At 44.6% G+C, this 26,600-nt stretch overlaps 1 protein-coding gene across 1 annotated transcript in view; it reads left to right on the forward strand.

The window, feature by feature from the left end:
* Window positions 1–504: 504 nt before the first annotated feature.
* Window positions 505–26,600, forward strand: part of LOC138265303 (cytochrome P450 2J4-like) — a 145,344-nt gene continuing 119,248 nt past the window's right edge. Inside the window, exons 1-2 of the mRNA XM_069212911.1 lie at window positions 505–912; window positions 21,298–21,460. Of these exons, the coding sequence (XP_069069012.1) occupies window positions 742–912; window positions 21,298–21,460 (334 nt within the window). The 5' untranslated portion in view covers window positions 505–741. The remainder of the gene's footprint in view (window positions 913–21,297; window positions 21,461–26,600) is intronic.

Raw genomic sequence — 26,600 nt, forward strand, 5'->3', positions numbered from 1 at the left:
GCTGCCAACGAAATAGAGAAACACATTGTGCAGAAACCATAGGAAAACCCGCATGTTTTCAGTAGATGGCAGGTGCGCGCCAGGAGGGCTAAACACCTGAAGAGGCATGACGTGTGCATGCCTTTCACTAATGAAATCAAGCTGATTTAAAATGCAGGCCCACGAACCAACCAAACGGATGGGCTTGACATGGGCGTGGTTAAAAGCCCACAGAGACATTAAACCAGGGACGTTTAGCGCTCGACCGTAAAAACTGGATTAAAAGCCACCAGCCGGTAAACTTCAAATATAGACACCCCACTGTTGCTGAGAGTATAAAGGCGAGAAAGTTGTGACGGGAGAGAAGAGACGGTGCTGTTTACTGTGAGGGAGGTGCGCTGGATAAGACTGAAGAAGACAGACACTGAGGCCGAATACAGAGAAATTAAGGCAACAGAGAAACAAGGAACTGAAGGACGACAAAGCAAGAAAAAGCACAAAAAGAAGCTGGAGTTGGGGAAGAGATGCGCTAAGAAAAGAGAGGAGAATGAGAATGCTCGAGTCAGGGAAAGACGTGCAATCGAGCAGAGCAAAATAAAAGGAGAAAGCTAGAGAGAGGGGTAGAGTGAAATACCTCGGAATATAAACACAGGATTAGTGAACGAGAAATAAAGGGCACCAGGGCAGCAGAGAAGGGTAGTGTGTGGTTTAAACACAGAGGTAGGATAGACGGACACCTGGGAGCGGAGACAAGCGCCCACCATGCCACTGCTCACCCAACTGGCACTTGGTCTGTTGTTTGCGCTCCTCGTTGCTCATTTCTTCAAGCTTCAGTGGTTGAGGAGAAGATACCCCCCCGGACCCACCCCGCTGCCCATCATCGGCAACCTGTGGACCCTGAAGTTTGTGCTTCACCATGAGATCCTCATGCAGGTACCGCAGACCTAGTTGCAACATTGTTGTTACTTCTTTTCAGTCTTTGATACCTTCCCGGCTCATTTTGTTGTGTTTTATTCCTGCTTGATAAAAAATAGAAGAAGTCATTCTGGAGGCACACACAGAGGCGGATACTTGAACCCACGAGAAATTTAAAGGTGTGCCTTTGGTCACAGATTCTGTATTGCTCCCAGTGCTTAATTTGTAAATAAAAAGGTGCCGGTGCCCAAAGCCCTCCTCTTAAACACAATCCTGAAGCCATCTTGGGCCTCTTCAATCCACATAAAGCCACTCCCTGCCCTTTTAGCTCACTCTTGCAGCTTTCTACTTTCTCCCTTTATGACGCTTTTTCGTTTTTCCCTTGCTCCATCTTTCCCATATGTGTCTTTTGCTAGCAGCAAATGCTTGAGGCAGAAGACTAAAGCCCCAGCCCTCAAAAATAAGTGCTGGTGCTCAGCACCGGAAACAACAAGCACAAATTAAGCACTGCTCCCTGCCAAAAAAAAACCACCTTCTCCACCAATTCTCTCTCTACCACCGTCCACCAGTGCCCCTCACCTCTCTATGGCCCCTCTCTCACGTGCATTTCATTTGTTTTATAGCTCTACTCATACCAATGTAGGGTGTCAGAGCACTTTATATCACACACATTATACAGAACTAATAGATCATGTGTGTGTAAATCACTCCAACGGAAATATTACATAAGACAATGAGGATATAGGAATCTCATGTCCAGTGCTTAATTTGTAAATAAAAAGGTGCTGTGCCCAAAGCCCTCCTCTTAAACACAATCCTGAAGCCATCTCGGGCCCCTTCAATCCACATAAAGCCACTCCCTGCCCTTTTAGCTCACTCTTGCAGCTTTCTACTTTCTCCCTTTATGACGCTTTTTCGTTTTTCCCTTCCTCCGTCTTACCCATATGTGTCTTTTGCTCGCAGCAAATCCTTGAGGCAGAAGAATAAGCCCCAACCCTAAAAAATAAGTGCCGGTGCTCAGTACCGGAAACAACAAGCACAAATTAAGCACTGCTCACATCACCGGTAATAGTAGGCAGTATAATTTAAGTGTGTTTGGTCTGGAAAAAGCACAAACTCAGGATTTAAAAGGTACCACAGTGACTGGCTTTACTAATAAGAATGTACCCAAATGAACCCTTTTTAGCAACATTAGGCTAATGAAAAACTAGGGGAAAAAAACACGACTCATTTACAAGCCCTTTGTACCATTGTGCGGCATTGTTTTTTGATGCAGCGCTGGTGCTAGCAGTGCACTGCACTACTCCAGATTAACAAACTGATGCATTGGGCCCAATGTGTCAGTTTGTAAAGCCCTGCGTCAGATTATACCTGCACCAGGTATAAAGTATGGAGGGTAGGTGTTCCCACGCAAAAAGTCACGCAGAACTGACATAGTGAAATTTACAACATTTCACTGTCATTCTGCGACTTCACTGCATCAGAATTTTACCACCTGCTTAGAGCAGACATAAAATTGACGCATTACTTTTTCCAATTGATTCTTCTCACATTGCTGGAGTATCATCATTTTTAAGATGCTACTCCAGCAATGAGTGAGTTTAGCGGCAACAGATTCATCAGAATTTCTGACACATCTGTGAAAACGTGCGCCATCGAGCTCTGTATTATAAATACAGCTCATCTATGGCATCTTTAGGGCAACTTAGGGAAGCGCAAAAATTCTGAAGAATCGATGCCGATGCGTCACCTTCTTGCAAATGAGGCCCAGTGTTCTGACTTATACCATGCAGCTTGCATGCAGCTCTTTGATGGCAGTTCATAGCTCAATGTGCTGTATTAGGTTTGTAACTTATGAACTGGAAAAGAATCTCTGTGACAAAAGCAGTAACCTACTGAGCTAGCCACATAAAGTACTGCACAGTGATTTGTCTGATACACTTTCTTTGCAGCAGGCATATTAACCCTCTGCGCTACTTTATCATCAATGGAAGCTGTCACTAGACAAACGTCTGAATTCTCTCCATCAGGAACATGAGTCACCAATTATCTAGACATTTTTATTTTTGCCTCAAAAACTGCAGGACACATAAGGAACCCTGCAGCAGGTGCATTTTAAACTGGTGTTATTTTTAAACACGACGCACCCTCCGAAGATAGTGCTTGGTGTAGCTGCACCGGTCTCACCGCCCTAGAGCCGATCCTGCTGCCACATATGAGTTGGCAATGAGATTTATCACTCTGTCCTACAATTGTAATAGTTCTTTAAAGACATTACTTACAGGGCAGGCCATAAACGGCACCGTACAACCAACAGCGCTACGATAACCTAGTATTGGCAGGCTACGCGCTGTACGAATGACTGCCCCATAGATATGTCAAACTGAATTGGGGATATAACTGACCCAAACTCGACACAAAGCTTCCTTAAACTCATGTTGCTTAAACCCTTAAATTATAATACATTTAGAGGCCGATAAGATGCAATGTTCTTTTGTACTTTTTACGAATAAAAATATTCAGTTGCCTGAAGTTCAGTAGCTACAATTTTTCAAAAGATTTTAATGACATAAGAATTCCGGTGAACATATTTTCTGCGGAGCTCACCTACTCCCACACAAACCAACACTTCCAGGGAGAGAATATGTGGACTGCGATTTAACATTGATGATTAAATACTGGCATTCTAAAACATCTCCGCTAAAATACTGATTATCGGAATACTGTGAAGATACCCATAAAAAAAGCTTATATACGTATGGAAGATCCTAACTGCATCACGATGATCAGAACTCAAGAAAACTGTGTGTGCTGTGGTATGTAATTTACATTTTAAATAATTGTTGTCGATTGCCCGAAGGATGGGTGTGCATGCATCACGATATTCAGGAACTCGGGAAATGCTAATATGCAGTGTTAGGTAGTCTACTTATTCAATATTTTAAAGATTTTGTACTAGGCATATGGATACTTTTTTCTCTGTTCTTTCAATGTTATTTATGTTTTGTAGGTCTGCATATGTCTAGTGCAAAGCGCAGAACTCGGTTCTTCACAGATTCTTCTGAGAGCGGTAGTTCTCGTAACACGACAGAAGGTGGCGCTACAGTAACAATTACCCACATGGCCGACAGACCGACATCATTCAGAAAGCACACAGTAGTCGACCAGGCCACGAGAGATCAAGAACATTTACATAATGAGGCAACAAGCGAGGCTTGGTCACAATGACTTCCTCTGGCCTTGATCTAATGAACTTAAACATTTTTTCTGCTAATACATTTCAAAGATTGTATAGGACTGCAAGAGTTCAGTGCACTATTCCTGGCAGTTCTTAATTTGTAAATAACAAAGGAGCCCGTACTCAAATCCCTCCTCTTAAACACGCGGCTGCTGCAATTAAATCTGCAAACACGGAATACTGAGGCAGCGTAATCCCGATGCCTTCTCTGACCTTTTCAATCTATTTAAAGGCACTCCCTGCCCCTTCAGCTCACATCTGCAGCTTTCTCTCATCATGACGCTTTTTCGTTTTTCTCTTCCTCCGTCTTTCCCAAACGTGTCTTTTGCTCGCAGAAAATGCTTGAGGCAGAAGACCAAGCGCCGGCCCTCAAAAATAAGTACCGGTGCTCAGCACCGGAAACAAGCACAAATTAAGCACTGATTGCCCCGTCTATCACATTGGCACACACCTGAGTTTGTCCCTGCCCATGCAGCCCCCAAACACAGCAGGAGAGAATCACCACTTAAAACTTCTTTTTACTTTTTCCTTCTTCATCACTTGTCATTCCTGCCCTGGGTCATTCACCTTTTCTTAAATCTGCCGCTCACTCTGGAAAGCAACCAAGCACATGCACACACATAACCAACACACTTTTCTATATGAACACACACATGCAGACACACAGAGAATTCCACATTTCTTCAACTGCTGCCCCCACCCGCAGTGGCAGCTCCTGTATTAGAGCCTGGGGGCTCCACCCTTCCAATATGCAGACTTGGGGTGGAGGGGCTTATTCACACGCCCTACACTTTTTGTAATGCACCAACTGTGCATGGGCCAGGAACATCTTTACAAGGCCGCGAAAATCCACTTTGCGTGCGTTTACGGGGCCTTGTAGATGCAGTGTAGTGTTGAATTTAAGTGCAAAAAAACAGAAAGCAAACTATACATTGCAGGAAAAAGCTGTTCTTGAGTGGTTAGATCAAAGGAATGTAGGGATCATTATGAACCCTACTAGTGGTGATCAAGTGTTGCTGTTGAACAATTAATATTTGTTTCCACAACAAATGTGTAAGGAGTTCAGTAAGGTATGTACTAGGAAGACTGGAGGATTGCATGGGTTTCAACATAACATTTTTTGAAAGATAATAAAACACCACTCATTCACAAAGTGAGGAATATTCTATTTTGTATTAGGGGAGAAGTTATGGATGAAGTGCATGAACGTGTGCAAGACAAAATAATTGGGTGTATTGAGGCAAGCGAATGGTTGGCCCCACTTGTAGTTACATGTTAGATTCTGCATTGGACTTCACATTCAGGTTCCACTGCCCAGAATCAACAAAATGCTGGCTATGACAAATTGACTCAAATAATTTGCCTCCCTTGGTTTAGATTCAGCTCACCATAAAGTTGTTCCTTATCCCAGAAGTAAATATCTTACTGCCTTTCAGCTGTTTCTAGTTCAACTGGATGCTGATCGGACTAGCATCAGGTGCTGCTGTATTGCAGGATCTCATGTATCATTGATTTAAAGACAGTGTAGATGATGTCTTTTTCAAGATGACATTCTTATCATGTGTAGGGATACAGAGGAACATGGCCAAAGGGTATGGAGTGTGTTGTCATTGGTAAGTGATAAAGGGCTTGCTGAGCTTAAGAAATGTACATTTGCACATAATTGAATCACTTATTTAGGCTCATATTGGAGTTCTACAGAAAAAGAGTGAGTTCAGGCTATTAATAATGCCCCACTGTCTACTTCAAACGAAGATGTCTTATCACTTCTTGGTCTGGCTCAGGCAAAGTCTAAGAAAGATTAGGATATGAAGACAAAGACAACTGCTGAAAAATTCCAACAATGTCTGTATAGTGGGTTTCATCAAAGTAGGCTTGAACATATTAAAGATAACCTTTTTACTGGGCTTTGACCCTAAAGCCAAAAACATATTGGCCAATGACGCAAGTAGTGAGGAATTGGGCATGGCATGTTAAAAAACTGATAATGTATCACATGAAGTCACTATTCCCTGTGCTTCACATTCACTCTTGCCTTCGGAGGAGAAATGTTCTACTATAGGGAAAGAAATGTTGGCTTGTGTATGGGGTGCGAATAAATTCAGACAATATGTGTGGAGATAAAAAATTTGAGTATGAACAGGTCATAAACTGCTTACCAAGATTTTAAACACGGTGGATATGGGGAGGGCCACTTCTCAATTAGCAAGAATGTCATTGAGACTTTTTGACTACAATTTCAAAGTACAGTGTGTGTCAGGAATCAAAATTCTTCTCAACATCACTGTCAACAAATAAAAATCAGCAGCTGTCTCTTTCTACCTACACCAGTTTCACAAGGAGTTCCACAAGGCTCTACCCTCTCTCTAGCCTTTATCAGTCTCTGCATGGGACCACCCCCAGTGGTTTTCTGAACCAAGTGGGTGTTAAATTCCACTTACATGCTGATGCCGCACAACTTTGCAACAAAATAGTATCTCACCGAGAGCAGCAACAATATCTTTGTGTCAACAATGACCTTTTCATGGTCCCCCCGGAACACAAACCTCTGATTAAGGCTTCTTGCATAGAACTTGACTAAGTTAGAAGGTAAACTTTCCACTGAGATGAACCTAGTCCCTGTACCCGATCATCACTCAATTGCGGTTCACCTGAACTTTTGACTATGACTTTGTACAACCCGTCCTGTCTGCTGCGAATGTTGCTTTGTGCTTCTTGGCACGATTTCTACTTGAAACTTAAAAAATTCATGACTCCGGATCTACTTATTGGATTTTTTGTTGTGTTGGTGATATTTTATGTATTAAAATGTTCACCATTTGTTTCTAAATTGACTACGGATTTTTCTTTCCTTTTGCTGTGGTTTCACTTTATTACTGTTTGAGTGCTGCATAAATGCTTTACATTTTACCTCTAATATAAGCCTGACTTCTTTTGTGCCAAAGTACCAGAGGGTTAAGCGCAGACTTATTTAGTGACTTTTTAGGACCACCCTGAAAGGGACTGTGCTTATTGAGTCAGACTCTTACTACTGTTAGCTAATAACCCAATGTCTTACAGGTAGGTACTTCTGTACTGTTAGTTCACAACAAACAGCAGTTTATTCGTCTGACTGGATTAAAGTTACTCTCTGTAATCAAAAGTTTGTGAACCATTCAATTTTCAAAAACCATATTGACAGGGTATATGAGTTTCAGATCAGTCAGCTTTCAGATACATTTCACCGGCAGGTCTTAAAGGGGTGGGTGCTGTTGAGTGGCCTTAAGGACATTCATTTTATGAGGCTCAAAGGGACGTGGTTATGGAGTGCGGTCTTTATGCGGAGAACCACCCCCCAACTCCCCTACACCACAAAACAATAACTTTCAAGGCTGCTGCCAGTGTCCTGGGGAGTTTGCAAAAATACCCATCACCATTAGTAGTGCCCAGCCACCAAACATGAGCTGGAAACTCACACAGCGCAAGCATTTCCAACTCATGTTATCTGCCACAGTGTAATATCGGCTCGTTGCTGTGAGACTGTGTAGGCAGAGCCGATATCATGTGACACATGGTGAGACTGCATGTGTTGTCAGCGCAGGAGTCTATAATTTAACAGCAAACAATCCCAACCTTCTGGAAAGTTCTGGCATGGAACATCACACAGGACAAAGCTCCAACTATGAGGTTCCATCGTTTTATTTACTCTTTTGCCTATGAAGGAAAGAAGGGCTTGATGTACGAAATATCCATTTACAAAAAGTTGTTGAAAATTGCGTACTGACTTTTTGCAAATTGAAATAAACTTTTCAAGCCCACCTATATACAAAACTCTGAATTGGAATGGGTTGCAATACGACATACCTCATCAATATATCATGAGGTAGGTAGTAAATTGTGACTCACTAAAATTGGAAGCCATCATAAGGCTGCTGGCTTGCTGGGGTCAGCAGACCATCATGTCTGTATACCATAAGTAAAATCAAGTTTTTTTTTTTTTTTTAATGCAGCATGTTTTTTTTTTAAAAAAGGAAACAGTGCTGCATTTAAAAAGATGTGTTCTTCTTGTCTGAGAGTTGACAGAGATCCACTGTCTACTATTCAACAAATGTTTCTTAACATTAATAAAGGGAATGAGCTAAAACCTCCTTTGAGGTGTTGGTAAAATGTCAGTGTTCTGTGATCAGATTTCGGACTCAAAATATCAATATATAGACCTTAACAAATCACTATTTGGAAGGGATGCCCTAAACACACCCCTTTCAAATAGCGATTTGCTTTAGGTTTCTAAACCCACTTTTAATTATCATGTTACCAAATCGGAAACTAGGCTTAATACATTAAAAAATACCATTTCGCATTTGCAAACCCTGTTATTTTGTGACTAGGAGTCTTTTTGACGTCAAAATGGATTTGAACATCTGTCCCTACATTATTTAGTATATTCTAAATGAGGGACAGGGAGATTAATGGTCCAGTGTACAGCCTCCCGTATATGATCCTCACAAATATAAATACACTGTTCCAAAAAGAAAGAAAAAATAGAAGGACACAGGGCAATCCTATTGCTAGAAGCAAAAGCCCTCACACATCCTATTGGATGTCATGCTTCATCATCGGGCATGCTCCTCGTCAGACCGGCGCTTCAATGTCTGACGGGCACCCCTTCAAGGGTGCTCTTTGCCGGAGATCTTTGCAGCGCCGGTCCCTAAATTAAATGTAGCTCAACTCCCTGTAATCTATGACAAAGATCAGACAGGCTTAATTTAAAGGTAATGTGTAGAGTATTTATGCAGTGCTCAAACGGTAACAAAGTAAAAACAAAGCACAAAAAAATCCCAAGTCAATTTAGAAAACTAGATTAAAGCTTAACCTCTTGGGTGCCTTGGACGAGATGATCTCGTCCAAGGCTACAGTTCCCCTGTGCCTTGGACGAGATCATCTCGTCCATGGCACAGGGGAACTTGGGGGCGCGCTAGCGCGCCCCCCGTGCACCCCCCTTCCCCCTCCAAGTCGGGGATGGAAGGGGAAGACCTTCCCCTTCCACCCCGACCCCACCCACCCCCCCCTGTGACGTCAGCGCGCGCGCGCGCTGATGTGTCACAGGGGCCTCCCTCGTCGCGCTGGAAGCTCTGCTTCCAGCGCGATTGAAAAAGAAATGCAAAAGCATTTCTCTTTCAATCACTTGGGAGGCCCGGAGGGGCTTCAAAGGGAAGGAAAAGTATTTCCTTCCCTTTGAAGTCCCTCCGAGGGTTTCAAAAGCCGGATTGCTTGCAATCCGGCTTTTGAAACCCCACTAGACACCAGGGATTTTTTTTTTTTCTTTGAAATTGACAAAAGGGAGCGACCCCTTGGGCAAGGGTCGCTCCCAGGGGGGGCATTTTTTTTTAAAAGGCCTTTTCTGCCCCCCCTGGGGGCAGAAACCTCTAGGCACCAGGGACCATTTTTTATTTTATTTTTTCATTTTTTGTTATTGAGGTGGGGAGCGACCCCTTAGGCAAGGGTCGCTCCCCTTGGGGGAAAATTATATTTTGGCCATTTCTGCCCCCCTTGGGGGCAGATTGGCCTATTTTGATGAGGCCAATCTGCCCCCAAGGGGGGTAGAAACCACTAGACACCAGGGATTATTTTATTTTTTTATTTTTATTGACAAAAGGGAGCGACCCCTTGGGCAAGGGTCGCTCCCAGGGGGGGCATATTTTCGGGAAGGCCTTTTCTGCCCCCCCTGGGGGCAGATCGGCCTACTATAAGGCCGATCTGCCCCCAGGGGGGGCAGAAACCTCTAGGCACCAGGGACCATTTTTTTTTTTTTTGTTTCATTTTTTTTTTTTTGGTGGGGAGCGACCCCTTAGCCAAGGGTCGCTCCCCTTGGGGGAACATTATATTTTGCCCATTTCTGCCCCCCTTGGGGGCAGATTGGCCTATTTTGATGAGGCCAATCTGCCCCCAAGGGGGGTAGAAACCACTAGACACCAGGGAGTTTTTTCTTTGCGTGAATTTCACGCAAAGGGAGCGACCCCTTAGGCAAGGGTCGCTCCCTGGGGGGGAGGGCAATTTATTTTAGGCCATTTCTGCCCCCCCTGGGGTCAGAAATGGCCTATTATTAGGCCGATCTGCCCCCAGGGGGGGAAGAAACCTCTAGGCGCCAGGGCAATTTTTTTTTTGTTCTTTCTTTTTTTTAGAGATGGGGAGCGACCCATCAGGCAAGGGTCGCTCCCCTGGGGGGCAAATTGTATTTAGACCATTTCTGCCCCCCTGGGGGCAGATTGGCCGATTGGCCGATTTTAGGTCAATCTGCCCCCAAGGGGGCAGAAACCACTAGGCACCGGGGATTTGTTTTTTGGCGCCAATGTCACGCAGGGGGAGCGATCCCGTAGGCAAGGGTCGCTCCCGGGGGGGGGGGGGGGTGGGGGTTGGGGGGGCAAATTTATTTTAGGCCATTTCTGCCCCCCCGGGGGACAGATCGGCCTATTATTAGGCCGAACTGCCCCCGGGGGGGGGGGGGCAGAACACTCTAGGCGCCAGGGCAATTTTTTTTTTGTGTTTTTTTTTTTTGTTGTTTCTTTTTTTAGAGATGGGGAGCGACCCATCAGGCAAGGGTCGCTCCCCTGGGGGGGCAAATTGTATTTAGACCATTTCTGCCCCCCTGGGGGCAGATTGGCCAATTTTAGGTCAATCTGCCCCCAAGGGGGCAGAAACCACTAGGCACCGGGGATTTGTTTTTTGGCGCCAATGTCACGCAGGGGGAGCGACCCCGTAGGCAAGGGTCGCTCCTGGGGGGGGGGGGGGGTTGGGGGGGCAAATTTATTTTAGGCCATTTCAGCCCCCCCGGGGGACAGATCGGCCTATTATTAGGCCGAACTGCCCCCGGGGGGGGGGGGGGGCAGAACACTCTAGGCGCCAGGGCAATCTTTTTTTTGTGTTTTTTTTTTTTTGTTGTTTCTTTTTTTAGAGATGGGGAGCGACCCATCAGGCAAGGGTCGCTCCCCTGGGGGGGCAAATTGTATTTAGACCATTTCTGCCCCCCTGGGGGCAGATTGGCCAATTTTAGGTCAATCTGCCCCCAAGGGGGCAGAAACCACTAGGCACCGGGGATTTGTTTTTTGGCGCCAATGTCACGCAGGGGGAGCGACCCCGTAGGCAAGGGTCGCTCCCGGCGGGGGAGGGTGGGGGTTGGGGGGGCAAATTTATTTTAGGGCATTTCTGCCCCCCCCCCTGGGGCCGGCTGAGCTACAGGCCAAACACCACAGGTAGGCACCTTGCAAAAAACACCTCTGTTTTCTGTGAAAAAATATGTTGTGTCCACGTTGTGTTTTGGGCCATTTCCTTTTGTGGGCGCTAGGCCTACCCACAGAAGTGATGTACCATTTTTATCGAGAGACTTAGGGGAACGCTGGGTGGAAGGAAATTTGTGGCTCCTCTCAGATTCCAGAACTTTCTGTCACCGAAATGAGAGGAAAAAGTGTTTTTTGGGCCAAATTTTGATGTTTGCAAAGGATTCTGGGTAACATAACCTGGTCAGAGCCCCGCAAGTCACCCCATCTTGGATTCCCCTGGGTTTCTAGTTTTCAAAAATGCACTGGTTTGCTAGGTTTCCTCAGGTGTCGGCTGAGCTACAGGCCAAAATCCACAGGTAGGCACTGCTTTTTATAAAAAAATGTGATGTGTCCACGTTGTGTTTTGGGCCCTTTCCTTTCGTGGGCGCTAGTCCTACCCACACAAGTGAGGTATCATTTTTATCGGGAGACTTGGGGAAACGCTGGGTAGAAGGAAATTTGTGGCTCCTCTCAGATTCCAGAACTTTCTGCCACAGAAATGTGAGTAACATGTGTATTTTTAGCCAAATTTTGAGGTTTGCAAAGGATTCTGGGTAACAGAACCTGGTCCGAGCCCCGCAAGTCACCCCTCCTTGGATTCCCCTAGGTCTCTAGTTTTCAGAAATGCACAGGTTTGGTAGGTTTCCCTAGGTGCCGGCTGAGCTAGAGGCCAAAATCTACAGGTAGGCACTTCGCAAAAAACACCTCTGTTTTTTTCCAAAATTTAGGATGTGTCCACGTTGCGCTTTGGGGTGTTTCCTGTCGCCGGCGCTAGGCCTACCCACGCAAGTGAGGTATCATTTTTATCGGGAGACTTGGGGGAACGCTGGGTGGAAGGAAATTTGTAGCTCCTCTCAGATTCCAGAACTTTCTGCCACAGAAATGTGAGGGACATGTGTTTTTTTAGCCAAATGTTGAGGTTTGCAAAGGATTCTGGGTAACAGAACCTGGTCCGAGCCCCGCAAGTCACCCCTCCTTGGATTCCCCTAGGTCTCTAGTTTTCAGAAATGCACAGGTTTGGTAGGTCTCCCTAGGTGCCGGCTGAGCTAGAGGCCAAAATCTACAGGTAGGCACTTCGCAAAAAACACCTCTGTTTTTTTCCAAAATTTAGGATGTGTCCACGTTGCGCTTTGGGGTGTTTCCTGTCGCCGGCGCTAGGCCTACCCACGCAAGTGAGGTATCATTTTTATCGGGAGACTTGGGGGAACGCTGGGTGGAAGGAAATTTGTAGCTCCTCTCAGATTCCAGAACTTTCTGCCACAGAAATGTGAGGGACATGTGTTTTTTTAGCCAAATGTTGAGGTTTGCAAAGGATTCTGGGTAACAGAACCTGGTCCGAGCCCCGCAAGTCACCCCTCCTTGGATTCCCCTAGGTCTCTAGTTTTCAGAAATGCACAGGTTTGGTAGGTTTCCCTAGGTGCCGGCTGAGCTAGAGGACAAAACTGCCACCTCTGTTTTCTCCCAAAATTGTCGATGTGTCCACGTTGCGCTTTGGGGCGTTTCCTGTCGTGGGCGCTAGGCCTACCCACGCAAGTGAGGTATCATTTTTATCGGGAGACTTGGGGGAACATAGATTAGCAAAACAAGTGCTATTGCCCCTTGTCTTTCTCTACATTTTTTCCTTCCAAATATAGGAGAGTGTGTAAAAAAGACATCTATTTGAGAAATTCCCTATAATTCACATGCTTGTATGGTCACCCCGGAATTCAGAGATGTGCAAATAACCACTGCTCCTCAGCACCTTATCTTGTGCCCTTTTTGGAAATGCAAAGGTTTTCTTGATAGCAATTTTTTACTCTTTATATTTCAGCAAATGAATTGCTGTATACCCGGTATAGAATGAAAACGCACTGCAGGGTGCAGCTCATTTATTGGCTCTGGGTTCCTCGGGTTCTTGATGAACCTACAAGCCCTATATATCCCCGCAACCAGAGGAGTCCAGCAGACGTAACGATATATTGCTTTCCATAATCTGACATTGCAGGGAAAAGTTACAGAGTAAAACATAGAGAAAAATTTATGTGTTTTTCACCTCAATTTCAATATTTTTCTTTTTCAGCTGTTATTTTCTGTAGGAAACCCTTGTAGGATCTACACAAATGACCCCTTGCTGAATTCAGAATTTTGTCTACTTTTCAGAAATGGTTAGGTTTCTGGGATCCAGCATTGGTTTCATGCCCATTCCTGTCACTGACTGGAAGGAGGCTGAAAGCACAAAAAATTGCAAAAATGGGGTATGCCCCAGTAAAATGCCAAAATTGTGTTGAAAAATTGGGTTTTCTGATTCAAGTCTGCCTGTTCCTGAAAGCTAGGAAGCTGCTGAGTTTAGCACTACAAACCCTTTGTTGATGCCATTTTCGGGGGGAAATCCACAAGCCTTCTTCTGCAGCCACTTTTTCCATTTTTTTTAAAAAAAACGAAATTTTCACTGTATTTTGGCCAATTTCTTGGCCTCCTTCAAGGGAACCCACAAAGTCTGGGTACCTCTAGAATCCCTAGGATGTTGGAAAAAAAGGACGCAAATTTGGCTTGGTTAGCTTATGTGAACAAAAAGTTATGAGGGCCTAAGCGCAAACTGCCCCAAATAGGCAAAAAAAGGCCTGGCACAGGAGGGCGAAAAGGCCTGGCAGCGAAGGGGTTAATAAATAAAATTACACCAAAAAGATAAGAATTGAATAAGGGAAACCAGAGTTATGAATTGTTAACGTTTGTGGCAAAAGTATTAAGCGCCTACTGTGGACATCTGGTTTTACGTGGCTGGTATCTAGGCACAAATTAAGGCAGAATGCAATGGAGGGTGGTTCGGATAAAGAAACAAGATTTTACACATTCATGCGAACCTTCAGTATGTCCAGGGCAGAGACTACTTTGTCTCCACTGCCATCTTACACTTCCAAAGGCCCAACAGCTTAAGGGCAGTCATAAGCTTTGCCATTTGTTCGCCCATCTTATTAAACATGGGCAAAAAATGACAAGTTTTCACTGTCCGTCACCACCAGATAAAACTTAGTAGTAAGGGGCAGTCAAAACTGCTAAATCATCCCCACAGAATAGGAAAAAACTCCCATGGCAAGGGAGGTCACTGCTTTTCTTGTTTTCAAAAACAAATCCCGCACAATGGATTTTGTTTTTCAAAATAAAAAACATTGAAAGTTTGTATTTGGGTCTCTAAGTTGACAGAGCTGGCCATCAAACTTTCAGTGCATTAACAGGAAGTGCCATTGTGGCAGTTCCTTTCAATGTAAGAAATGTCTGCAGGGCCAGTGCACATCACAAAATTTGTCAGGCATGTACTTCTTCAGGACGACAGAGTAGTTTACCCCATCTCCTTGGTGAAAAAGATCTGGTCTGTCAAACCCTAAATCACACTTCTAGTGTCTGAAATGGAAGTCAAAAATCCTCAATCAGGCAAAGCAGCAGGGAATGGCTGAAGAGGTAGCCACATCATCAGATAGCCTTTGGCGGGTCTCAGTGAAGCTGTTGACTTTTACCGGGAAACCTCCGAGTGGGATAAATTTGAATTTTGTGACAGAGAAAGTCTCTCGCTAGCCGGATACTTTTTGTGCATACGTCTGGTGAAGATTTCGAAATTCTGTCTCTGAAATGGAAGTTAAAAATCCTCAGAGGGGCAAGGCTGCAGGCTGTGGCCGAAGAGGGCACCTGGAGACCAGATAAGATTGCATGCAAGTGCCAGTTGAATCAGTGGAGAAGCTCCGAGCAGGAGCAACCAGGGTGCTTGGGCCAGTGGTAACACCCCTTTGTCAGCTTGGCAGGTTCGACCCAGTCCTCCAGGGGTCTTGGAAACCAAAAAGGCCCAGGTTTCAGGGAAGGTTCGGAGTACACTTTGACACCAGCCAAGGGCCCTAGACCCTGGTGACAGCACTTGGTGGTCATGACTCACTACAGCAGAGGTCAGCAGCAGGGTCCAGGACTAATCCACTTGGAAATTGTCATTGGTAGAAAAGTCCGTTTGTAGCTTGTTGTGTCCCTGTAACTTGAATAGGAGGCCAGCCATATGACTATTGAAGTCCACTTTTTTGTCCTGGTACAGTAGTGGGAACAGGTCCAGTTTCAAGGCTCATCTCAGGTCACAGACAGTAGGTCCAGTCCTCTTCTATTCTTCCACAGATGCAGAAAGAAGGGTACTATATGTGCCACATTTATGCCTGCTACTAGCCTGTGAGTGAGGACAAGTCCTGGCCACCCCCTAACCAAAGAGGTAAAAGCTCACCCACCTTTGCAGCATTTCCTGTGTGCCCTACTTAGAACAACCCCAAGCCTCTACCTAAAACCAATATTTCAGGATCTTTTTCCCCTGTGCAGAGCTCTTGTGACACCCTTGAGGTGTGGCCAGGGAAATTAGCAACCTTTCTCTTTCGTCAGTTAAAGCCAGATCTGGGGGCAGCTTCTCTCCCTGGGATTGGTGCCTACTTAACAGGAGGGGCAAAGGAAGGGGCAGGCCCAGGTGTTAGTTGCATTGGCCTGTGACATAATAGGCCCCTTGGAAGTTTATTAGGTTCTGGCCATAGTCCAAATGGTCAGTCTGCCAGTCTGTCTGAGGAAAAGAACACTTCCTCGTACCAAAGGTCTTTGTCTCATGTCTGAGAGCAAGTTCACACCTTTTCAGAGGGCTCCTGGGTGACAGTTGCAGGTAATGCAAATGGGCATCTAGAGGCTTTAGGCAGGGAAAGGGTGACTTTTCTAAATGTGTACTTACCAAAATACTTATTACAAACCAGACTTCACAAGTGAATTGGGTTTGTAATAAACATTTAAAAAAGCCCGAACATAAATGTTATTGTTGTTTTTTTAGCTGCAGATTGTAGGAGAGTACCCCTTTTGGCATGTTTACCCCCCACTTTTTGCCTGATCTCTGATGCTAACTTGACTGAGTGTATGCTGGGATCCTGCTAACCAGGCTCCAGCACCTGTGTTTTTCCCTGAACCGTACTATTGCTTCCACAATTGGCACACCCCTGGCACACAGCTAAGTCCCTTATAAAAGGTACCGGTTGTACCATGGGCCCTTTGGACAGGGAGGGTCTCTAAGGGCTGAAGCATGTATTTTGCACCCTAAGGGACCCTTCACCAAACACATGCATACTACCACTGCAGCTCGTGTGTGCTGTGGGGAGAAAAAGGTAAAGTTGACCATGCCCACACACCACTACCTGTGTCATAGGTAAGTCACCCTTCTAGCAAGTTTTAAAGCCCTAAGGCAGGATGCACTATACCACAGGTGAGGGCATAGCAGCATGAGCTATATGCTCTTATAGAGTTCAAGTACATTCTTAGACATTGTAAGTGCAGTGTGGCCATATTGAGTAAATGAGCTGGGAGTTTGTCAATACGATCTCAACAGCTCCATTATGGCTTCACTGAAGACTGGGAAGTTTGGTATCAAACGTCTCAGCTCAATAAGTCCACACTGATGCCAGGGTTGGATTTATTGAAAAATGAACACAGATGGCATCTTAGAGATGTTCACTGTATTTCACTCCACCCCTGTAGTGTAAGGCCGACCTTGAGTCCACCCTGGGTTGACCCCTCCTGACCAACACGATGACGCCTGCAGCCTAAATCCTGAGGACCCCCCCTGACCATGACTGGCTCCAGAGAAGGGTTTCCCGACACCTAAAGGTACCCATACACCCGCAGCCCCCGGCCTTGGGGAGGTCAACCGATGGTCCAGCAATGTAAAGTAGGCTCCCTACTTACCTGCTTAGCACTTGGTTTTCTTCAGTCGACTACCTGGACCATGACTGCAGCATCTTTGTAACCCCCTCGGGTTCCCTCATTGAAAAGTATGTTTCTTTATAAAGTACCCCCTGTCTCCATAAGATTCCACTTGGAACCCGACACCAACTTTGACCTCTGCACCCAGCTGGCCCCGTGTTGCTGGACACCTTAACCCCCAAAGATTAGGATCGTAAATCGAGTACTTACCTGAAAACTGTGTTGTTACTTTTCCTCCCCTAGGACTGCATTGCTTTCTATGAGAAATTTCACCAAGTGTCTACTTTGGAAATTGAAAAGTATTGCTTACCTGTAAACTGTTTTACCTGTGAATTCTAAACAAAGTGCATTTGATACTTGAAAGTGATATATACTTAAAACTGTACTTACCTGCAACAAAGATTCTTTTGGTTCTAGAAATACAGGAACAACATATATTTTCTTGATACATAAAACATTGGCCTGAAGTTAGTCATTGAGTGTGTGTCTCATTCCTTGACTGGATGTGTACAACAAATTCTTAGCACTACCCTCTGATAGGCCTAACTGCTTGACCACCCTATCACAATAGTATTATTTACTTTAGCCTCTGTAAAGCCTCTGGGGATCCCCTGACTCTGTGCACACTATACTTTACTTTGTTATAGTATATACAGAGCCAGCTTCCTACACAGATAGCAATACTAAACTTAATATTGTATCCTAATGTTTTCTCATGGAACATCCAATCCACTGTAGAACATGTTTGTCATTAGCCTCCTTCATATCCTACTTTTAAAAACCATGCACCATGATTTATGGGAAGCAAGGCTTACATAAAGGTGACTTGCTAATATTTAAAAGGAGGGTTTAAGTCTACCTAATGAGGTTAATTTGGCAGGTCCAATTTGTATGCAAAACCTGCACAGTCCTGTAGTCATGCTGATGTTTGCATTGGGACAGCAGTGAGGAGCACGATGGATGTTGCAGCAAACTAGTGAAATTTAACTTACAGGCCGCGGGTACCCTTTGGGCACCACATACTAGAGGCTTATGTGTGAAGGGAAATATGTCCTTTAGGGGTAGGTCAATTCATCATGTTGAGAGGAAGAGCACAGACACTTTACCGCTAGTTAGCAGGAGTAAAGTGCACAGAGTTCTACAACCAGCAAAAACAGTCAAGGCAAAAATCTGTGAGGCACCGCACAAAATATGGTGATTTCCAGCACTGTGAATCTCACAACCTGCTCAACTGATGGTTTCTAATGCAATGTCCGACTGATAGTTCCTTAAGTTCTCCTTTGGTGGTGAGTGTTACTATCCTGTGGAAGCTGAAAGAGGTTCTACGTAGCTATCCATCCTTGAGCGAAAGGGATATTAGTGACTTTCTGTAGGAAGTTGGCTCTGTATATACTATTTCAAAGTAAGAAATAGTGTGCAGAGTCCAAGGGTTCCCCTTAGAGGTAAGATAGTGGCAAAAAGAGATAATTCTAATGCTCTATTTTGTGGTAGTGTGGTCGAGCAGTAGGCTTATCAGAGGGTAGTGTTAAGCATTTGGTGTAGACACACAGGCAATAAATGAGGAACACACACTCAAGGACTTAGTCCAGGCCAATAGGTTTTTATATTGAAAAATATATTTTCTTAGTTTATTTTAAGAACCACAGGTTCAAGCTTTACAAGTAATACTTCAAATGAAAGGTATTTCACTCAGGTATTCTAGGAACTTTGAATAATCACAATAGCATGTACAGTTTTGACAAAAATGGCAATAAGCTATTTTAAAAGTGGACACGGCAAAAATCAACAGTTCCTGGGGGAGGTAAGTATTTGTTAAGTTCACAGGTAAGTAAAACACTTACATGGTTCAAAGTTGGGTCCAAAGTAGCCCACCGTTGGGGGTTCAAGGCAACCCCAAAGTTACCACACCAGCAGCTCAGGGCCGGTCAGGTGCAGAGGTCAAAGTGGTGCCCAAAACACATAGGCTTCAATGGAAACAGGGGTGCCCCGGTTCCAGTCTGCCAGGAGGTAAGTACCCGCGTCCTTGGAGGGCAGACCAGGGGGGTTTTGTAGGGCACCGGGGGGGACACAAGCAGCCACAGAAAGTACACCCTCAGCGGCACAGGGGCGGCCAGGTGCAGAGTGCAAACAGGCGTCAGGTTTCAGATAGGAATCAATTGGGAAAACCCGGGGGTCTCTTCAACGATGCAGGCAGGCACGGGGGGCTCCTCGGGGTAGCCACCTCCTGGGCTAAGCAGAGGGTCGCCTGGGGGTCGCTCCTGCAATGGAGTTCGGTTCCTTCAGGTCCTGGGGACTTCGGGTGCAGTGTTGGTTCCAGGCGTCAGGTTTCTTGTTACAGGCAGTCGCGGTCAAGGGGAACCTCTGGATTTCCTCTGCAGGCTTCGCTGTAGGGGCTCAGGGGGGTCAACTCTGGCTACTCATGGGCTCCCAGTCCCCGGGGAGTCCTCCCTGTAGTGTTAGTTTTCCGCAGGTCGAGCTGGGGGCGTCAGGTGCAGAGTGGAAAGTCTCACGCTTCCGGCGGGAAACGCAGGGTCTTTAAAGTTGCTTCTTTGTTGCAGAAAGTTGCAGTTTCTTGAACAGGGCCGCTGTTCTCGGGAGCTTCTTGGTCCTTTAGATGCAGGGCAGTCTTCCTAGGCTTCAGAGGTCGCTGGTCCCTGTTGGATGCGTTGCTGTTGCAGTTTTCATCGAAGTAGGGAGACAGGCCGGTGGGGCTGGGGCCAAATCAGTTGTTGTCTCTGTCTTTCCTGCAGGGCTTCAGGTCAGCAGTCCTTCTTCTTCTTTAGGTTGTAGGAATCTATCTTCCTTGGTTCTGGGGGCCCCTAAATACTGCATTTAGGGGTGTGTTTAGGCCTGGGAGGGCAGTAGCCAATGGCTACTGTCCTGGAGGGTGGCTACACCCTCTTTGTGCCTCCTCCCTGTGGGGAGGGGGGCACATCCCTAATCCTATTGGGGGAATCCTCCTTCTACAAGATGGAGGATTTCTAAAAGTAAGAGTCACCTCAGCTCAGGACACCTTAGGGGCTATCCTGACTGGGGGGGGACTCCTCCTTGTTTTCTTCATTATCTCCTCCAGCCTTGCCACCAAAAGTGGGGGCAGTGGCCGGAGGGACGGGCATCTCCACTAGCTGGGATGCTCTGTGGCACTGTAACAAAGGGGGTGAGCTTTTGAGGCTCACCGCCAGGTGTTACAGTTCCTGCAGGGGGAGGTGAGAAGCACCTCCACCCAGTACAGGCTTTGTTCCTGGCCACAGAGTGACAAAGGCACTCTCCCCATGTGGCCAGCAACATGTCTGGTGTGTGGCAGGCTGGCAAAAACTAGTCAGCCCACACTGGAAGTCGGGTATGTTTTCAGGGGGCATCTCTAAGATGCCCTCTGGGTGTGTTTTACAATAAAGTGCCCACTGGCATCAGTGTGCATTTATTGTGCTGAGAAGTGTGATACCAAACTTCCCAGTTTTCAGTGTAGCATTATGGTGCTGTGGATTTCATGTTTGACAGACTCCCAGACCATATACTTTTATGGCTACCCTGCACTTACAATGTCTAAGGTTTTGCTTAGACACTGTAGGGGAATAGTGCTCATGCACATATGACCTCACCTGTGGTATAGTGCACCCTTCCTTAGGGCTGTAAGGCCTGCTAGAGGGGTGACTTACCTATGCCAGAGGCAGTGTGAGGTTGGCATGGCACTCTGAGGGGAGTGCCTTGTCGACTTAGTCATTTTCTCCCCACCAGCACACACAAGATGGCAAGCAGTGTGTATGTGCTGAGTGAGGGGTCCCTAGGGTGGCGTAAGACATGCTGCAGCCCTTAGAGACCTTCCCTGGCATTAGGGCCCTTGGTACCAGCGGTACCAGTTACAAGGGACTTACCTGAGTGCCAGGGTTGTGCCAATTGTGGAGACAAAGGTACAGTTTAGTGAAAGAACACTGGTGCTGGGGCCTGGTTAGCAGGGTCCCAGCACACTTTAAAATCATAACTTAGCATCAGCAAAGGCAAAAAGTCTGGGGGTATCCATGCCAAGGAGGCATTTCCTTACACTTTCCCAAAAGGGACAGATTTTTGGTTGTCAGTGTTAGTAGTTTCTTGTTTGCTGACCTATTCATTTATTGAATGTTTACTTCCAACCCCCAGCTTGCGAAGACCTATGGGAACATTTTCACAGTGTGGCTGGGGCATACGCCAGTGGTTGTGCTGAATGGTTGCCAGACTATAAGAGAAGGTCTAATCGGCCACTCCGCTGAGCTTTCCGGACGCCCTACAACTCCATTGTTTGAGAAAATTTCAAAGGGCAAAGGTAGGTAGTTCTTCCTCCACAATGGCACTGATATACAGCAAACAAAAACTTGTTTTTGTGTAGCTCTTTGTACTGCAATTCTACCATTTATAAGTGCTGTAAATAACAGTTTTTACTCGTATGCATTATGCAATGTAATGATATTCAATTAACCTACCTTGAAAGAATGGGAAGATGAGTTCCTCACAAGAAATGAGTATGTGGTGTGCACATGTCAGCATATTTCAGAGTGAAGCTTTTACTCACTGAACCAATCTTTTAGCTCAGAGACAATCAAAAGGCAAAGAGGTGAGTGGGAAGGATGTTCCTTTCACTGAGAAATGCATGCATAGCGCCACTTTGCAACCCTTTGTGCTACATTATGCTTGCACAAGGCATAATGTATGCAAAGAGGGCGTTCCCCTGGGGGGAGGGGGGTGAAAGAATGGTGCAAAGAAATCTAACAGATTTCTTTGAGTCATTTTTTTCGGAACTTTTAACGCCTGCTCAGAGCAGGCGTTAAAAGGAGGCACATTGGGCCTCAACGACTTTTGCAGGATTAGCGTCAACATTTTTGATGCTAACTCTGCAAAGCTATGGACTAGTGTCAATAATTCCAATGCTAGTCCCCTAACTACTCCGTTAAATATGGCGCACACATGGCGGTTTTAGGGAGGTGTTAAGGGGCACTAGAAAAGTGGCGCTGCACTGGGGTTAGCGCCACTTTTCTTAAATATGACCTAAGAGTTTCTGAAAACTGAGCTAGAAGTAGAAAGCCAACACAGCTGAGAAGTGCTTAGAATATTACAGGTAAATAATAGGAGTCTAGCATTCTATACATATTGCAAAACAAGTGCATCATCCGGGGCTCCTATGCTGCAGATGAAAAGGCTCCTGAATATGAAAGGAAGGGAAGAGGATGTGGACCACCCAAGGTAACTGCATGAAAGGTGTGAGGGCAGCAAGAGGCCATTATGTTAGGGGAGGAGGTGTTGCTTAATGGCCAGAGTTATGACTTTGGAATGGGGGAGCTAGATTCGAGTCCTGGCGTCAGCTCACTATGCTTTGATTCTAGACAAATCATGTAATCTCCCCATGCCTAAAAAAGCCTGTTCTTGTGTAATGGTAACCTAGAGCTCATACAAACCGCCCTAATGCCTTTGGGCCAAGTTGGCACTGTGTAAAACTCAGAAAAAAATATATAAAATGAAAATTGAGGACGAACCAGTCTCTTTTGTACTCTTTTGTGCAGAGCACCTTAACTTGTACAAGTATAACATTTGAAAAAAAAGCAAAAACATTTTTCAGCCACACCTAAAAGTAAAATGATATAATTGACAGCAAAGACATTGTTATATTCTTCTTTAATACTTTATTCGGTACAAATAGACCATAAAAGACATTTAATAAATACAGCCATACAGACTTCAAAAGCACATAAACATTATTAATACATGTACCGAATTCCAAAAGCAGCGTATATATAATTTAACATAGCCTCTATTGTCTCTACATCTCCCAACTTGTGCAAATATGAATAAGCAAGCTGGCTAGTTCTAATACTTTTAGCTAAAAGAACAGGACGTAAAAACCATTTTCTTGGTATAATATAAAAATTACAAAAAAGTATAAAGTGCAATGTGCTTTGAGATGATTTTCCATCACAGCAACATAATGGAAGATTCTTAAACCATGTTCCGCAGGAAGGAAATGCTACCAGGTAATGCAATGTATTCAAGCATAACCTGGTAAGTAGAAACTTTTGACGCTCAGAACTGGTAATAATCAGGTATAACATTGGTTGTAAATGCTGAGTCGTCTCCTGGTTTCTCTCTAGACATAAATTTAACTTCGGGTCCTGTGTTTGCTGCCAATATATTTCCTTTACCCTTTTTATGTCCCGCTTTGTTATAAGATTCGGCTTAGAAAAGAACTCCCCCACTCCAAAGGAGAACAGAGAAGGCACATATCTAAGCCAAGGTATATCCAATGATCTTGTTAACAAGAGGCAGTCCTGTATCACCGTCCTACATAAATGAGCTTCCGGTTTCGCCTAGATTTTTAACCAGAGTAATACTGGTTGGAGCTTTATATAATCGGATATATCCCTCAAGCCCACTTCATCATAACAGAACTTTACCGAAGTCAATTGCGGAACTTCTAATAGCCTCCTTAAAAACGTATTTTCTACAACCTGGATACTTGATGAATCAGCATATCCCCAAACCTCTGCTCCAAATGTCGCAACAGAAAGACATTTGCTAGAAAATACAATCATCAACTCTTTTATAGGTTTATGCCCCAATTTTTTTGAAAATCTAAAAACGGCATCTATAGCTCTTTGAAATTGTGTTAGGCGTACATTTACTAAAAACTTCCAATGAAAATCAACATCAATGGGAACCCCCAAATACTTAAAATGTGTAACCTTCGATATTTCTTCCTCCTCCAGAATACATTTTTTTGTTTTTGCTAGCTTTGGCCCACTCTTCATCATAAATGACTTTGATCTATTAATTGAAAGACCAAGATTTTCCATAAAATCATTAAAAGCATTCAATAGAATTTGAAGACCATTTGCTGTCCTTGAGATGAGTACAGCATCATCTGCATAAAGCAGTACTGGAAGTGGGGTATTATTAATGCTTGGAAGATCCTTCCCCATTTCACAGAGAAATTTCTCTAGGCCATTTCTGTAAAGAAGAAAAAGAAAGGGGGCCAGCACGCAGCCCTGCCTTACCCCTTTTAATGAGGGAAACTTCTCTGTTAATCCACCCTCCTGGGAGTAGCGGACTCATGCTGAGGTACATGCATGGAGTCTGCTGAGTAAAACAATTATATCCTTGTCCACCCCCATTTTTGACATGACCACCCACAATTAATCTCGATTAACTGTGTCAAAAGCACATGATAAGTTCATAAATGCTAAATGCACACACCCTTTTTTGACTTTCGTGTATTTCTATCAAGGTCAAATTGAGTGTTTGTTCAACTGTACCCAGCCCTGGTCGGAACCCAAATTGCACTTCTTAGAGGCAATTAGTCTCCATTGCCAAATTTTCCAGCTTATTTAGGATCACTCAGCCTAAAATCTTTACCAAGCTATCCAAAAGAGAGAATGGTCGATAACATAAGGGGTCTGCGATGTCCCCCTTTTTAAGAATCGGGACAATGATCGCCTCTCTCCAGGTATCTATTAATGGGCCTCTCATAGCAGATCTCAAAACATTAGTAAGCAATGGTGCCCAGAAATCTGGTAGCGCTTTATAGAGGTCGACTGGGATCCTGTCTGGGCCGAGAGCTTTCTTCGATGGGAAATCTAAAATAGCCTGTTTTACATCAACTACATTTATAGTGTTACTGAAGGCCACACTAATCAGAGCGTTATTTATAACCATAGAGCGAGTTGTATCATCCTTGCATGCATTATCCTCTATGGCAAAAGTCTTTGAAAAATAGTCACCCAATCTTGTGCTGGGAAGACAGTGTCCGTGGCCATTTTGACCTTATCATTCATCAGTAAAGAATTAACCACTCGCCAAAAAGCAGCTCTATCTCTATTTTTGCTTGCCTCTATCAGATCCTCCCAAGCAGAGTCCCTTAGTTCAGCCTTTCTGCTTGCAAGTGCATCCTTATATCCCTTTCTTGTGATTTTGATAGCCTGTCGATCTTGAGGGAAAAAATTAATTGTTTTCTTAATTTTTTTTAAAGAAGAGGTGCATGCATGATTAAACCATCGAGGGCCACTCTCCTTATCTAAACTAGGACGCTGAAGTTTTTCGGCCATGTACTTTGTCAAAGAAGAAAAAGCATAAACAATTTCATGAGGGGGATTATTTTCACCCAAAGTTATCATAACGTCAGTCCACTTGTTCACAATCAAATCTTTAAAAAAACTGGTACTATCTATTTCCCCCCATTTAATAGTTAGGCCTTTACGAACGGAGAACTTCATATCTGGGTATCGCTTCTCTTTTCTTGAGACAATATTCAATCCCAAGCTTGTTTCTATAATTAACAGATTATGATCACTAACACAAGTTAGTATCACCCTGAATTTCCCAAAAAAGGGGATAACCTCTTTAGAATAAATGATAAAATCTATTGTAGATTGGGTGTCACCTCTTGTAAACGTCGGTACCCCCTCAACTAGTGGGGCCGGGAAGACCAAAAAATTGGCTACTATCAAACAATTTAAAGCGTTCCCATAGGGGGAATGTTTGAAATGTTGAATGGGACAATCATTTTCGTCATAGAGCCCACAGCAATCTGAAAGCTCTAATTCACAACAATGGATGTCAAAATCTCCAGCCCAAATTATTCTTAAATCCTTCTTACTTGTGTTCAAGGCCTGATGTATTATCATTTCAAGGCTATCAGTCACACTAGTGTCCGAATGGTCAAAGTTATTATTGTAATAATTAATCAGCAACACATCAAATGGCTCAAAAACTTTCAAAGTTAGAACCAAAAAATAGGGGGATGTGCCCATTACACGCACCTCCACACCCCTTGCCATTACAGATACAAAGGTGGCTAATCCTCCCTTGGGCCTACTCGCGGGGGATTTAGTTGCAGGAACACTTTATGTAGTGTAGCCATTAACATGCGGCGGTTCTATGAGCCATGTCTCTTGACAACAGATAACAAGACTAGTTGTCACTAGTCCCAGCCAATCAGGGTTTCCTATTTTTGACTTCAATCCTGCCACATTCCAGGAAATAATCCCTGAAACCGTTGTGCCTGGTATACTGGGAACTCCCTCAGATTGCAGGTAAGGCTTGTGTGATATATTTATCTCGGAGTTCTCCTCTGAGTGGGACCTTGGGCCAGATGTAGCAAAAATGAAAATTGCGACTTGCAATTTGCGAGTCCATGTGACTCGCAAATTGCAAGTCGCAATTTGCTATGCAGAAAGGTGTCTCAGACACCTTCTGCAACTCGCAATGGGGTCGCAAAGACCCACCTCATTAATATTAATGAGGTGGGTCGCAGTTTGCGACCCCATTGCGAGTATGGGCACACACTGGGATGGTGGCCTGCTGGAGACAGCAGACCACCATGTCCGTGACTGCTTTTTAATAAAGCAGTTTTTTTTTTTCTATCTGCAGCCCGTTTTCCTTAAAGGAAAACGTGCTGCACTTAGAAAAAAAAAAAAAAA

Source organism: Pleurodeles waltl, chromosome 11, assembly GCF_031143425.1.
Source record: "Pleurodeles waltl isolate 20211129_DDA chromosome 11, aPleWal1.hap1.20221129, whole genome shotgun sequence".
NCBI lineage: Eukaryota > Metazoa > Chordata > Amphibia > Caudata > Salamandridae > Pleurodeles > Pleurodeles waltl.